General features: G+C 42.3%; 1 protein-coding gene across 7 annotated transcripts in view; it reads right to left on the bottom strand.

Annotated features, from left to right (window-relative positions):
• The window catches only part of ELMO1 (engulfment and cell motility 1), a 591689-nt gene that overhangs the window by 12068 nt on the left and 564396 nt on the right, over window positions 1-15225 (bottom strand). For all 7 annotated transcript variants that reach the window (XR_008626205.2, XM_003814972.4, XM_034963945.2 and 4 more), the window contains 2 exons: window positions 11575-11682; window positions 3959-4041 (listed from right to left, as the gene is read on the bottom strand). Coding sequence is in view for 6 of the 7 variants with exons in the window: in XM_003814972.4 (XP_003815020.1) it covers window positions 3959-4041; window positions 11575-11682 (191 nt within the window). In the remaining variant the exon portion in view is untranslated. The remainder of the gene's footprint in view (window positions 1-3958; window positions 4042-11574; window positions 11683-15225) is intronic.

Below are 15225 nucleotides of genomic sequence, written 5' to 3' on the forward strand. Positions count from 1 at the left end.
TTTACGTCCTATGCTATTTCAGGCACTCCCATGCTGACTGAGTGGATGACTGACTACATGAACAAATGCCTCTGCAATAGACACCTCGAGGGAAAGGACCAATTTTCTTCTTTCTGTTCTCAGGGCCCTGCTGGGAACATCAGCAGAGACTGAATGGGTGAGAGGATGATCAGTTACCAACACTCTGCCATTAACAAAGTATCTCTTTTACAGATGCCAATGTCTCAGTTTGCCTTGCTCGGTGATTAAGTTAACCATGGGTCTCATGGCACAAAATGTCAAAAGCTGTTCCACAGCTGGAAAAACTGTCCAAAGAGCCAGCAATTTGCCTTGGTTGTCATCCATCCACTGTGTACTGACAGACCTCTTATGAACACATTCTGGTCAATTCTCCTTTTAGGCTGCAGGTCCCCTTTTCCTACCCAGAAGTCCCAGAGGTAGACAGGAGGGCACCTCTGGAGCACGGGGAAAGGGGTGTGGGTTGGGGGGTTCAGCAGGTAAAATCGTGGCTTTCCTTCTGCCTTTTGATGTTTTGCTTGATGACATGGTATATATGAACACTAGTAACATTGCAAGACAAGTAAATTCCATGTATATGCTAATTAAAGGGCCAGGCTGCTTGAAATTCTGCTAGTCTCATCCCTCATGGCAGACTGGAAGAGCCCAGGGTAGCTAGAAATATGGGCCAGTGAGTCCCAGGAAGTAGCCTCTATTTGCAGTCTTATCTGTTTACAGTGGCGTACTCCATCCATCCATCATTCTCCAGCTGTCCATCCATCATCCATCTATCCATCATCATCCATCCCATGTTTTATGAGTGTCGTGACAATATGTGAAAAATAAAGGCTGCAAAACATCATTTACTCGGTTTTACTTTTTTAGTCTCCTTTAAGGAGAGAGGAGTCTGATACAAGGCCAAATATACTACCTCACATGTTCAAATGAAATCATCTCCACATCTGTTATACGGGTGACTCTCATTTTTTTCTTGGTTAGCCAGGCTAGAAGTTTATCAATTTTATTCATCTTTTCAAAGTACCAGCTTTTGGTTTTGTTGATTTTCTCTACTGATTTCAGTTTCATTGATTTCTACTCTAAATTTTATATTTCTTTTCTTCTGCTTGCTTTAAGCTTAAATTGCTCTCCTTCCTTAGTGTCCTGAGGTGGAAGCTTTATTGATTTTAGTTCTTTCTTCTTTTCTAATGTAGTCATTCAATGCTATAAATTTCCCTCTAAGCACTGCCTTCACTGCATCCCACACATTTTGGTAAGCTGGATTTTCATTTTATTTAGTTTGAAACATTTTGTAATTTCTCTTGGGAATTCTTCCTGGAACTGTGGGTTATTTAGAAGTGTGTTGTTAAATTTCCAAACATTTGGGGGATTTTCCAGCTGTCTTTCTGCTGCTGATTTCTAGTTCAATTCCATTGTGATTTGAGAACATACTTTGTCTAACTGCTATTCTTTAAATTTTTTAAGACATGTTTTACGGTCCAAAATGTGGTCTACCTTGGTGAATGTTTCCTTTGAGCTTGTGAAGGATGTGTATTCTGCCGTTGCTGAGTGGATTATTCTATTAATGTCAATTAGATCAAGCTGATTTATGGTGCTGTTCAGGTCATCAATATTCTTGATCTTCTGCCTGCTTGGTCTATTGATTACTGACCGAGGGATGTTGAAGTCTCCAATATATTAATAATAATGAATTTGTCTATTTCTCCTTTCTGTTCTATCAGTTTCATAACTCATGGATTTTGAGATCTTCATGTTAAGTTCAGACATGTTCAGGATTATTATGTCTTCTTGGACATCTGACTTTCCACATTCCATGGTGATGGTTTGCCTGCAACCTCAGTTCTAGGATAGGTCCAAGAAAACTTGTTGATTTCTGCTTTGTTCTGCTTCTTCTTCTTTTTTTTTTTTTTGAGACAGAGTTTCACTCTTGTTGCTCAGGCTGGAGTGCAGTGACGTGATCTCGGCTCATTGCAACCTCTACCTCCTGGGTTCAAGTGATTCTCCTGCCTCAGCCTCCCAAGCAGCTGGGACTACAGGTGCCTGCCACCAGGCCTGGCTAATTTTTTGTATTTTTAGTACAGACGAGGTTTCACTATGTTGGCCAGGCTGCTGGTCTCGAACTCCTGACCTTGTGATCCGCCCGCCTTGGCCTTCCAAAGTGCTGGGATTACAGGCGCGAGCCACCACACCCTGCCCACTTCTCCTTATTCTGAGGATGGGAGCACAACTCTCAAGCTCTTCATATGCTGGGGCTGAAACAGGAAGTCCCTCCACACCTATTTTACATAATTCCCTCTATCTTTATTTAGCACACTTGAATTCTGGCAGGTTGCTATTTTTCCAGGTACACCCTTCCTGGTCTTCTCTGGGTTGCAGACTCCCAGACCCCTATTATTGCCAATTTCTCCACACTGTTTCCAGCTCAGCCCCAAGTGTTACGTAACTGTGGGGACCTCCTCGGCTGAAGCTGAGCAGAGCCAGTGCTCTCCGAGATTGTGGAGAGAATACCTGACATGTGCAGCATATGGTAATCCCGGCTGGTGTTGAAGAAAGTCTGCTCCACAGGAGGCAAACCATGAAAACTGGAGATTTGCTGCTATAGCTAAGGATGCTTCTCTAATCTGCTGAGCTATAGAATCTCTGTCTCCCCATAGCATGGAGAAGAGATAAACAGAAACCCCCGTTGGTGCTGTGTAACAGATAGGCCACAGATCCTGGCCTCTTGGGCATGCCCTGCCATCAGTATGCTTGCCAATCAAATGCATTACATGACAATGCTGTGATGGGCTCAACAAAGAAGGAGTTCCCATGGAGCTGAGGTGAGTTATAGAACTTAAGAAGGAAAGATCTTACAATCAGCCTCTTCAGCTGCATCCCCTGCCCTCTGCCTTCCTGAACAGTATTTTCATAGTAGTTTTGTTTTTCCTTAACTATAGATAGGGCCATCCTGCAAAGAACTGGATTCCCTGTCTTATAACAATAGAAATTACACAGTGGAAACTATTTATTTTAACGCTGATTGGTAAATAGATTGTGTATCATTTTGGTGTCCCTCTTAGATACTGACACTGGAAATAAAGATGCAACCTATTGATCTATGTGACATTTTTGGTACCAGATTTTCTGGGTGCTCCAGATAATCTGGATACTTTTGTTCATGAATGGTATAGATCACAAGATTCTAAGAGGCATAAACAAAGCACTGGCTCCCTGACGGCCTCTCCAAGGGCAAATACTTCCAGCGGGCAAAAGAAATTCTTCTGTCTTTTCAAATAATATTCCCTCCTGTGCCCTCTGTAATGGAATGATAATGGAATGGTTGGTAAACTAGGAGGGGATGGTGAAAGGTATTGCAGGGCTTAAGTAATACACACTTCTGGGAAAATTTTCTCCTTTAGTCTGAGTTGGAGATATTTCACAGCCTACTTTCCACAATGCTGAAGGGTATCAGGCCTTTAAAGTTTTCTAAGATTCTTTGAGTCAGCTGCTCTCTGCCTGTCCCAGGCTTCGCTGAGATCCCGGGGAGGATATTAAGAGCATGATTACAGCAGAAGACAATGAAAGATATTGGGGTGGAAGTTGGAGAAGGGAGAAATAAACATAAATGGGGGAGGTTAGGAGAGGCCCAGGGAATGGACGGATGAGCAGAGCGGGCTCAAGAGAGGACAAAGTGACAATAGTGAGGGCAATTCTTAGGGTTGGAAGTAGGCAGGAAGTGAGAGAATGGAAAAGATGATGAGCATCAGAAAAGGGGTCAGAAAGAGAAAGAATAAGGGTAAGAGATGTAAAAGGAATTGGGACAGGAAACAGGAGAGCTGAATAAGAGATGTGTGTCTGAACACACGCACACACACGGACACTGCTATAAAGGAGGGCTAGGCTGGCTGCAGTTGCCGACCGCACTGGGCAAATAGAGCTATTTGCAATAATTTGGAAATCATACCTTGTTTTGTTTAAGGGCACCTTTCTCTTTCATATGAGGGCAGTCCTTTCCCGTCACCACGGCTTTGATATCTGCCACCGGCACTGCAATTCATAAAAGAAAATGCAAGTAACTATACCATGTGAAAACTTTGATGTCAATAAAGAAACAGGACTAAGCACTGGGTCCGCTACTGTGGTTACCATTCCCAGAAACTACTGCAAAAAGAAGAGTGTTGAAAAGAGGAAGAGAAGCCAGGTAGTGTCCCAGGATTAGAAACTAAAATATATCTTATATTCTGGTAAAAAACATCCCTGGAGAGAAAGAGCTTGCTTGTAAGCAGAATTTGGTTCAGTGAAACAAAGACCTAAAAAAACACCCATCATAGTACTGTTTGAAGTGATGGCATTAGAAGCAGCAGTAGAAATAACAGTGATTGTAATAACAACAGTGATACTCATACTGATATTACAGAGGGCTCCTGTGTGACAAGAGCAATGCCAAGTGCTTTACATATATCAGTGTCTCTTGTTACAGCATTTGCATCTATTTAGTTTCTGAGTTTTTGGATGAGAGAAAGCAGCCCTATCTCAAAAAATTTATCCAACTCTAAACAGTTCTGAACTCTCACTCTCCAAAATCTCTTTCTCTGCCATCTCATTAATTCTATAAAGCAGGTTTTATTATCCCTGTTTTACAGACAACAGAACTAAACTCAATTAAATAAAGGGAGAATTCCTTTCTGATACAGGATTCTGGAAATAATGCAGTTAGACAAATTGATGTTATCTCATGTCTTACTCTGGAGTTGGCGGAAGATAAGAAAAGATATGGAAGGGTTTGTGCACTTAAAACTTTTGATAAGATCAGGTGAAAGAGGCTGGGAACAGTGAGTGGCTCATGCCTGCAATTCTAGCATTTTGAGGGGCTGAGGCAGGAGGACTGCTTAAGGCCAGGCCTTTGAAACCAGCCTGGGCAACATAGGGAGACCCTGTCTCTACAAAAAATGAAATGAAAATAAAAAATTAAAAACAAAAAGATCAACTGAAAGAAAGAAGGCAATAGGATGGTTTGGAACCTTAATTTAAAATAATGCAAAGTCATCTGCCCCTCTCCAATCCCTAACCCTCCAGCCCCATATGGGTTTATGAATCAAGGTATGCACACTGGCTAGTGTGGCTTTACCAAGAATTTGGGATGTGTGAGAATGCCAAGTAATCAATTCCTTAGACTCTCTTAATGATGAAGATGATGAGAGATTTCACAGTTAAAGCTCACATCCTTTCATTGGGAAATTGGGTTGTGAAGGTGACAGATAAGGATAAAATTACAGAATACCTAGAATACTAAAACAATAGACAGGAAGGCCTCAAAAGCTAACATTTTCCAGGTACCCTAAAATTACTAAGAACTTGGTCCATATCTGTTGACACTCCTAGAATATTAAAACAATACACAAGAAGGCCTCAAATGCTAACATTTTCCAGGTACCCTAAAATTACTGACAACTTTGTCCATATCTGTTGACACTCTTAGGCCTCTCTGTAACCCTAAGAGTGGGGTTGTGATGAGTCCTCCAGGAATCTCTGTAGGTTCCCCTGCCATATCTCACCACATCTTGCAACCTGATTCTGGACCCTTCTGGTAGACATTACTTGTAGTTATGAATAGCTGTCTCTCCTTCCTTCTGGCCACAGAAAACTACACTTCCCAGCAACCTTTGCAGTCAGGTCATGTGATTAATTTTAGCCAATGAAATGTGAAAGGAAATGCTTCTTTTCTAGGTGGAGGCCCTCCATTCTGTCTTCCCCTGCTGCAGAAACTGAAGGAGTGACCTGTTCCATCCAGATGTCACCGGAGAGGCCCAGGGAATGGATGGATGGGCAGAGGAGGCTCAGGGAGGACAAGGTGACGATAGTCAGAGGGCAATTCCTAGGGTTGGAAATAAACAGAAAGTGAGAGGATGGAAGACATGGTGCACACTGGTCTGTGTTCCTGAGTGACTATATGGAGCAGCCCTTTGCCAACCTGTGTATGTTGTATAACGTGAGTGAGAAATAACCTTTTGTTATGCAAGCCATGGAGATTTTGGGGTTGTTTATCCCTGCAGCACAAGGTAGCATTACAGCCTCTCCTGACTGATCTCAGACCCCTTTTCTGCCTCTTTGCCTGACCCCCTTGGGGTTGGCATCTACCTGTGGGTGGTCCCTATGATTCCTGAACCTACCTTTGACCATGAACACTGACTTCAGTTCTCCTCAAATCCCTTTTCATAACCAAGAACTGGCCTCCTTTCCCTCAGTAGCTGATCTGGCTGCCTAATCCCTACCATAGGAAGGGACATTTGGATACTCTGGGAAGTTGGCTGACTTTCCAATGGAAAACCAACCATTGAAGTGAATGTGATATAGTCAACAAACTCATTCTAAAAAACGTTCTCAAGATTCAAATAGAGTTTGAGTCACAAGTGCCTTGTAGAAAGTTTTTTTGTTATAATATATAGTATGGTCCATGAACTAGAGACAGTGTCCACAAGCTACAATTGGTAAGTTAGCCCTTAGCTTTGAAAACCCATTGTATGGAATGGGACAAGAGTAATACCATAGTCTGTCCTGGGGGGTGGTCTTCAGAATCTCTAATAGAAAGGCTTCCAAGGAGAAGCGTCACTTTTTCACTAGGTTTTGTGGAAGTACATATATATTTTTTTATATGCATTGTCCCTTGTCCTAGAGACCAGCTGCTACATCATTCATAGGATTATGACTAAAAGGAAAACACAAAGTTCTAAAAATACAGTGTAGCTTTTAAAGGTTGCTTTTTGCATAGTTTGTCTTCTAGATGCACCAGAAGATTAGGCATTAGAAAGGCTCAAATGATGGCCTCTCTATTCTCATGAGCAGAAACAGAGGGGTCAGACTCATATCTCCAGAATCTACACTCTAAGGAGGCTGCAGGGGGCTCTTGATGACTTCAAAGCCAGGCTAGCATTTTGATGAGGCCTTTTGTGTGGAAGCAAGATAAAGAAGTGGGGTCCAGATCTGTGAGAATCAGGGTCACCAGTGAAGAACGCACCCTCCCACCACATTTACCCCCTGGGGCATGGCCTCATTTCTTTCAATGCTTTTTACAGTTTGAGCTGGGTTGAGACCATCTTAATTCAACACTCCTATTTTACAGATGGGAAGACTGATCCTAAAGGGAGGAAATCAATCATGCAATGATACACAGCTAGGTTAGTAGGTGAAAAGAGCTGGGTTTAGTGCTTCTTCTTCCACTGCATGTTCCCTTGCTAGGCCATGATTTCTCCCTTTGTAAGGGGCCAGCCCCCCAAATCATGCTGAGCACAGCCCCAAATGTGGTTATCACTTCGGACATTCAGGAAACTCGTTGAATGCTAATACCTGTGGAAGGAAGTTTAATTGTGATTTAAAACAAAAATACTACTGAAAAAGCAAATGTGGCCACCCATGATTAAAATAGTTTCAGCTTTCATCAGTGAGATCCAAGTTCAGGCAGAAGCCATTCAAAGGAAGTAGCTAGTAAGCCTTGAGCTCTTGCTGTGTGCACAGCTCCATAGTAGAAGCTCCTGTGGGCAGAAATATGAGGAGGTACAGGCTCATCCCAGGATAGCTGCATGAAGAATCTGGTCTCTGTGGCCTAGCAGATCAGCCACATGGCATGGAATGGTGGGGAAAAGATGTGCCTTTGGAATCAGAGTGCCAGGGTTTGAATTCTACATCCACCAACCGCCTCTACTACTTTGGGCTTAAGTTTTGAGAGCCTCAACTTCCTTGTCTGCAATGTGTAACTCTAACATTATCTATCCCATATGGTTGCTCTGAGAGTTAAATCCTGATGCTGGAGCTGAGATCATTGTTGGCTTTTAATCTAGGCAGTACACAGTAGTGGGTGAAAATCTAGGCCATGGAGTTAGACAGTTACATTCAGATCTTTCTCTACTATTTACTAATCTTATGACTTTGAATAAGTTACTTAATCTTTCTGTATCTCAGTTTCCTTTCCGTAAAATAAGGACAATATTATCTACCTCTTTAGGTTGTTGAGAATAATTTATGTAAAGCCCTTAGCACAGGGCCTAGCATATAGTAAGCACTCAATAAATGCCATTTGCAATTATTCCCATTATCAATAATCAGAGTTAATTCTGTAGATGGAGAGACCTGAATTATTCACTGTGCTTTGGTGACCCAAATTGCCCACGGTGCCTCCCTGTGTCGCCGCTCTCCGCATCCACTGGAGCAGGCTTCATCTCCACATGGGCAGGGTGAGCCAGCACTTTCCTCCCTGCCCCCTCTGATGTGGGAGTGAGGAATGCTGGCCTAGATTCTTTCAAAGGGAGGCAGTGAGGAACCCAGGGCATGGCTGGAAAGCAGTGGGGTCCTATGTTTATTGGGGGCTATGACAACCTGTAAGTCAGCTTGGGAGGGATATGGGGAGAGGGGGGATGTAAGAAGATGTCGATTTTCAAAGGGCAAATTCCCTGACAAAGAAAAGGAATACAAAAAGAAAGATTTCCTAAAGCTTTGGAGAAGACAGCCAAGGAGGCACCCTCAATCCTCATGTGCACTATCTGTATTAAGAAAACTCCATTATACTATTTGATTTATCAATAGCTCAGTATTCAGCACGGATTAACTCAAGGGGCACAAGACAATCTCTGCCTTGGTCTCAAGAGAGGGCAATGGTATGTGGCAAGAGCAATGACACTGAACATTAATTAAAGGCACGTCTCATTTTTCCAGTGGAATGAGGTTTCTGACTTTTAAGAGTTCCAAAAGGTGGCTATTTTGCTCCAGGCAGAATGCAGAATTGGAATTAAATGCAAACCAAGGTGGCAGGCCTGCAGCAAGAAACTTCAGCTTATTAGGCCGGGCTTTTTTTTTTGTCTCAGGCACAGTATTGCTTCATTTCAATTCATTACATGAGTATACCCATTTCTCTAGCACATATGTGCAGAAGGATACAGTCTTACTAGTACACACACACTCTCTTTCTCTCTCTCTCACACACACACTCTCCCACAAGGTGTGGATAAATACTTGTGCAGATAAATAGATCCACACAAGTATGCATTGTTAGTTCATCTTGCAATGGATATACTGTTTTTGGAGCAGCTCTTTGGAACTTCATTTCAGAGGAAAGCGGTTGCTAAGAGTTTTGGAGGCATGGTCAGGAGGGGCTGTCACAACCCCTTCAAGAACCAGCCTTGCTCAGTGGCCACTGCGAAAAGCTGTGTGGAGATTTGCAGCTCTGGCCTTGCTCTCCTGCACTCACCCTGGCAAGCTGGCTCTCCCTGGCATCAGCACCTCTAGTTCCAGGTTAGTTATTTTCACCCTGGAGTCTTGGGGGTGAGGGTCTTAGCAGAGCTGGGGGGCATTAGCTTGTGGGCAAGACCAGGAACTGCCCCTACACAAGGCTTTGTTGCTGTGGCTGCCAATATCCTAGGTAGCTGGCCAATTAGCATGGGGGTGCTGTGCTAACACCTGGCAAACCTGTCGGTCAAGTGCCTATCTTTGGGTTGAGAAGTGATTACATCCCTATAAACATGGGGCTAAACACTATGTCCTGTTAGTGGGAGAGCAGATTCACTGGACCATATGGGGAGTCAAGCTGTGTTTGTTCTGTCCTGACCACTTTTCCCCTTGTGACAGGTTAAGAATGGGGCTGTGGGGAACCTCCTAGGGAGCTGCTGTTTGCTTCAACCAACAATAACCTCAACTCTTTCTGTTTAACCACTGCAGAGCAGTGATTCCACATCGCTGGGCTCTGGTCAGTTCCTAGTTCACAAGGGAGTTTACACCAGTGAGCTTTTCACCAGTTAATAGCAAATGCAGAAAAACGAGGATGCTGGTGTGAGTTTTTCAGAGGGCTAATTTAATTTAGCAGAAGGGACTGTCTTTTATCTAAGATTAGGTCCTTCTTACTTTTTTCTTTTCTTGTAATCGAGGGTCCTTTCTTTTATGAAAGGGTTGTGATATTAAACTTTAGATTTTATTTTTTAATATCCTTTTTTTTTGGCCCAAGTTAAAAGTTAGCAACATGCTATTAATTTACTTAAACTTTTTGATTTTTTAAAATTATTAGTGAAAGCCACATTTGGGGAATCACAGTTCTCAAACTTGTGCATATCAGAACTGGCGGGAACATCTGTTAAAACAGAGATGGCTGGTCCCCACCCACTGAGTTTCTGATTTAGCAGGGCTGGGAATGGGGTCTGAGAATGTGCATTGCTAAGAAGTTCCTAGGTGATACTGCTGCTGATGTTCCAGGGACCACGTTTAGAGAACCGCTGGTCTAGCTTGGCCAAGGTGGGGTGGGGAAGGCTGGAACTGTGAAAGGAGGATCCTCATTTACAGGTAGAGGCCCAGGACACCCCTAACTCCTGCCCCAAAGCAGGGAGGCACAGACAATGTCCCAGGCTCTCTGCAGCAGTGGATTTCAGATTTCTTTCTATAACCCCTGACTTAGGGAGCCAATAATGTGGGCTGGGAAGAAAGTTTTCCTATGAAAGAAAACAAGATCGTTTTCTGAACTAAGTGACATCACAAAGACCAGACTGTCCCATTTTTAAGCTGGAGGAAGAGTGAATGTTCTAGGCTGTCTGCCTGAGATGTCAGCGCAGAGTCTGAATGTGTCAGGAAATTTCCCACTCATGGGTTATTTTCACCTTCAATGGCCGTGAGCTGTGAGGAAGGTAATCCAGATTTGACTTCCATGGGCCCCAGGGTAACAGGACAGAAGGTGTGAGACTCTGGGTAAGGACGCTGTCTGGGACACGCTTATCTGAACACTGCAAGGTCAAGGTGACTTTTAAAGGTTATTTAAAAGTGCTCTGAATGTTTTCTCCCTCTCGGATTTTTCTACTTGGGATATCCTCTGAGGCTACGTTCATTTTATCTCATTTCTCCTCCAAATTAATTTATCACCCTTGTGTATTTCAGTGTTTCTATAATACTTGTTTAATTTGTATTGTTAACACTGTCAACCTGGCACCTGGTTCCATGTGGGGCTAAAAGAATCCTGCACATTACTGTCTCTTCAAAAGCATGTATGTTAAAACAGACAACATATAGAAAAAGCCAAAAAATATACAAGAGAAATATTTAGCAAACAGTAGAGGTAACTGATCATCATTTTCAAAGTGTCTTTGAGGTAAACTAGCTATATTTGGCTCTGCCATTAACTCTGTGTCATAACTATGGGATACACTAAATTGTAAGGAATAAATGTTGTAGGGGTCAGGCATATAAGTTACGAAAATAAGAAATTATTTTGGGTTTTCAGAAAAAGACAGCTGACAGAATCAGGTTTGTATTGTTTTTGCTCCTTGACACAGCACCTGGATAAATAATGTAAAAAGTGGACATTTGAACCCCCAGTTTACGTCTTTCAATTAAGATACCTTTGCATCCATTTTACATTCTCCCCTATTCAGTTCCAAACCCCAAGTCCATCCAGGTCTTGTACTTGATGAGATGGCTCAGGCGAAGACTTACAACTAGATGAGATGTGTTCAAAGGGCTTACTTAGGCTGATAGTTCTGTTGCGTGATATATTGTGACTAGGAAACAACCAACCGACCACCACTTAGGCCTCTGCCAAGGAGAGCTACTTACGTTTGTCCTGCAAGGAATCGTGGGGCACTTCTCCCTGAGGACTCTCTTCTAAGTCTCCGTAATGCAGGACTTTGTGATTTGGCGAAAGCCGACAATACCAAAACTTGTCTGAGAGAAAAAACACAAGTTTACAAGGTAAGTGATTGTGGTTTATCAAAATACTAGCCTGGTTATTTCTTAATACTCTTGCCTGGAGGAAACAAGCAGTTCATTTGATTTTAAGTCTTGAGGAAGAATGAATTCTAGGGCCCTGGGCAATAAATTCCCTTTTGACTTTAATATTTAGTTATCACCTGTCCTGCTTGGTATACATTTGGTAACCATTAGTAAAGTCATTGAACTCTTCAAGCTCAATAGCAATAGATTTTATGAGGTGGTGGTTTCCAGAGGTTATGTTATCACTAATGATAACCACCATGGGAACTGCTCCTTATTCATTTACTGACAAAAGAGGGAGGGAGATATAGAAAAAAAACAGATTTCTCAGAATGTTTCTGCTTCCACTTTCCTCTCTGAGAATTTCAGACTGTTGAGACAGTTGTGTCCAAGGCCATATTTTAGCTGATACAACAAACCCCTACCCTAGGCTACCACACGCACATTAATCATGAACGAATTGTTAGGACACTGGTAATACACATGGTGGGTGGGATTCATGAGGAAATCATCTAAATAATTCACGGATTTAGCCAAAGAATGGGGACATGCACAATCATTCTCCTCTCCAATTCCCAGAATTTACTTCTCTGGATAGGTATGACCAGCAGATTAGGGTCATTCTTATAAACAACTTCCTCAACTTTACTGCCTCAGTCTCTCAAAAGTGAGAAGAAATTTTGAGTAAGTCTATGAGGCAGGAAGAAAGAGGCAAAGAGCACTTTTTATAGGTTAGGGACTTGAACTGTGACAGCAATGCTTGTGCAGCTGTCTCCTCCAGGAAGCCGTCTTTATCCCTGAAGCCGAAGGGCCTCTCCCCATCCTCTGAGATGTTCTACAGTCTTCTTTGCACCACCAGTTTGGCTTGGACTGGCAATATTGGAGCCTAATGTTAACACCTTAGTATTTCCCATTATCTGCTACAGACCCTAGGTAAGTAACTTGCCCTTGAGGGTGTATTGTGAACAATTAATATTGATAGGAGAAGAGGACTCCAGCCCTGACAGTGTGGAAGAGTCACAGTCTCTCTGATGACAGTCACTGTCTTCATAATTGCAACATCCCAATCTCTTGGCACAGTGTCTGACACATAAAAGTTGCACAGTTGGCGTTGGCTAAGCTGATAAATGAAGACCCAAAGGGACCTGATCAAAATGCCTAAGGCATGAGGTGTCAGTCACCTACAAGCCCCTTTGCACCACTGTGCGGTTGGTACCCTTTGAGGCCTTGGCCAAGTTACCTCATTATTGCGCCTGAAATATAATTTGTTTTCAAGCCACTCTAACTAAAAAGCTCTTCATTATATTTTAAGAAAAGCGGTTTTCTCTCTAAAATTGCTGTCACTGCAAACCCATGGTTTAATTATGATTCTTTTAATAGAAATAGAAGTTTTAAGAATGGAAGTAAAAGCCACACAATGAACAAAGAAAATGCCCAAATTTGATCCACAAAAGGAGAGTGTCTCTGTGATTCTTATCTTCCTCATCTTTAAATAGAGTTTGAGAATTCTGAAGCATAGTCAGAATATGGCAATCCATAGATTTAAAGGAATCTGAACTCTAGTGGAAAAAATTGAGTGGGAAAAGGGTCATTTAACAGCTAGGAAAATATTTGAAATTGCTAAATTTCAAAATTATGCTATGTATATACCAAACATGGGTCATTTTTCTGGGAGAGCATTTCAAAGGGAGAAAACAGTTATTCTCTGAGTAATTCACAGACATTTAAATTAGGCAAATGTGTACTTATGGGTTTTTCATGAGGAGAGCAACCTTGGGGATTTGACTTGTAACTTACAATAGGAACTGTGAATTCCAGAGCAGGAGGCAATGGCTTTCTGAACATCAACAGTGCTCTTGGGGGCCTGTGGGGGCTGCCTCTCCCCACGGATACTTTCCCCTGCCCTACGTGGCTGTGATGACCAGAAAGTCAACTGGAGAAATCTGCTATAAAGTTTTCCTTTCCTTGCTGCATCTAGGTGATACGTTTGGCTGTGTGAGCGACTAAAGGGTGATAGAGGCTGGGAAGGAAGACAGTGAGAAGTGGTACTTGGACATGCTGGGCTTATTGTGAGTTAGGTCTTGGCCTGTGCTTTATAGGAATCCCTTGCTTCTCAAGCTGGGGTAAGTAAACTCTAGGGGTCAGCAGTGGGACTTGAAGCCAAGCCAATGTGTCACAATCAAACAAGATCAATGACACTCAATTGATTTTGAGGGAATTAAGAAATTTAACTGGCGCACAGTATAATACAAACACATATTATTGTAGAGTAAATTGCACAACTTAATATTCATGTGTAAGATATATTGATTTGTAAGACTTTGAAAATTTTGCTGCTCTACTTTCAGGATAAATTTGTTTATCCAATGAATACTTGCTGAGTGGCTGTCTACAATGCACACAGCACTCTACCATGTGTAGCGAAACATCATTAGAATGGAAGGTAGACATGAAAGACAAGGCCAAGGAGTTCAAGGAAAAGGAGCTCCCTCAGTTCTTCAAGGCAGCTAAGAGAAAGATGTTGTTTCCCAGGTCTGGGAAGTAGGAACTGGGACAAATCAGCAACTCTGGCAATACTATGGAGAAAAATAGGAATGCAGAAATTTCTTGTGCAACATATTCTTACATACAGTAATGATCAGAGAACAGTGGCTATCTGTCAGAGTTTCAAGAGGCAAAACAGCCATCTTCCTTGCAAAGTTGGAGTTGATGTTTGTTTAAAGAAAACCCAAAGGGTCTGCAGCGGACAGATTTTCCTCCTTTCCAAAGCTGAAATTCCCTTGACTTGTATGACACCATCTTGCCTTGGTTTTCCTCCTACCTCTGGCTAATTCTCTTATCCTATACAAGTTTCTCTTCTTCTGTCTACTACTAAAACGATAAAAAGCAAAAATATTGGTACATCACAGATATAAGTGATGTGTTCCACTCCTCATCAATTAGGAAGTCTTGGATGGATGGCAAAATATTGGAAAAAGGGGCTGAAAACGCTGAGAAACTTGATTATGAGAAACTCATAATCAAATGGGAGGCTACTCAGCCAGTATCTTCTTCACAGTAAAACTGGAGTCCTTAGCTTTGGAAGGCTTAGACGTTGTGTATTTCTGTCTTGAAGGGAGAGCCACTACAAGGATAGCATCAGCACAGTGCGTCGACATGTTGGGTGAGACAGTTTCAGTGTCAGCCACCAGCAGCAGCTTGATTTGCAGTTTCTTTTACAGCAAGACAAATGTGTATTTTCCTTTCAAACCCCAGCATGATGTTACTTGTTCCTTTATCCCTCTGGGCGATGAAAGAGTGAATTGCATCACTAAAAGCAATTAGCAGGAAGCAGCGAGAACATTATCAAAGATTGTTTGCTAGCATTTTGGAGAAAACAAGAGTTAATATGGAGGTCTTCCAGTCAATTACTAATGAGAGTACGTTAATAGCCAGGCTTCATCTCCAAACCCAAAACAAAATACAGGGAGAATTTCGTGTTTCAATCTTTTTCTT

This window comes from Pan paniscus, chromosome 6, assembly GCF_029289425.2.
Source record: "Pan paniscus chromosome 6, NHGRI_mPanPan1-v2.0_pri, whole genome shotgun sequence".
Lineage (NCBI taxonomy): Eukaryota > Metazoa > Chordata > Mammalia > Primates > Hominidae > Pan > Pan paniscus.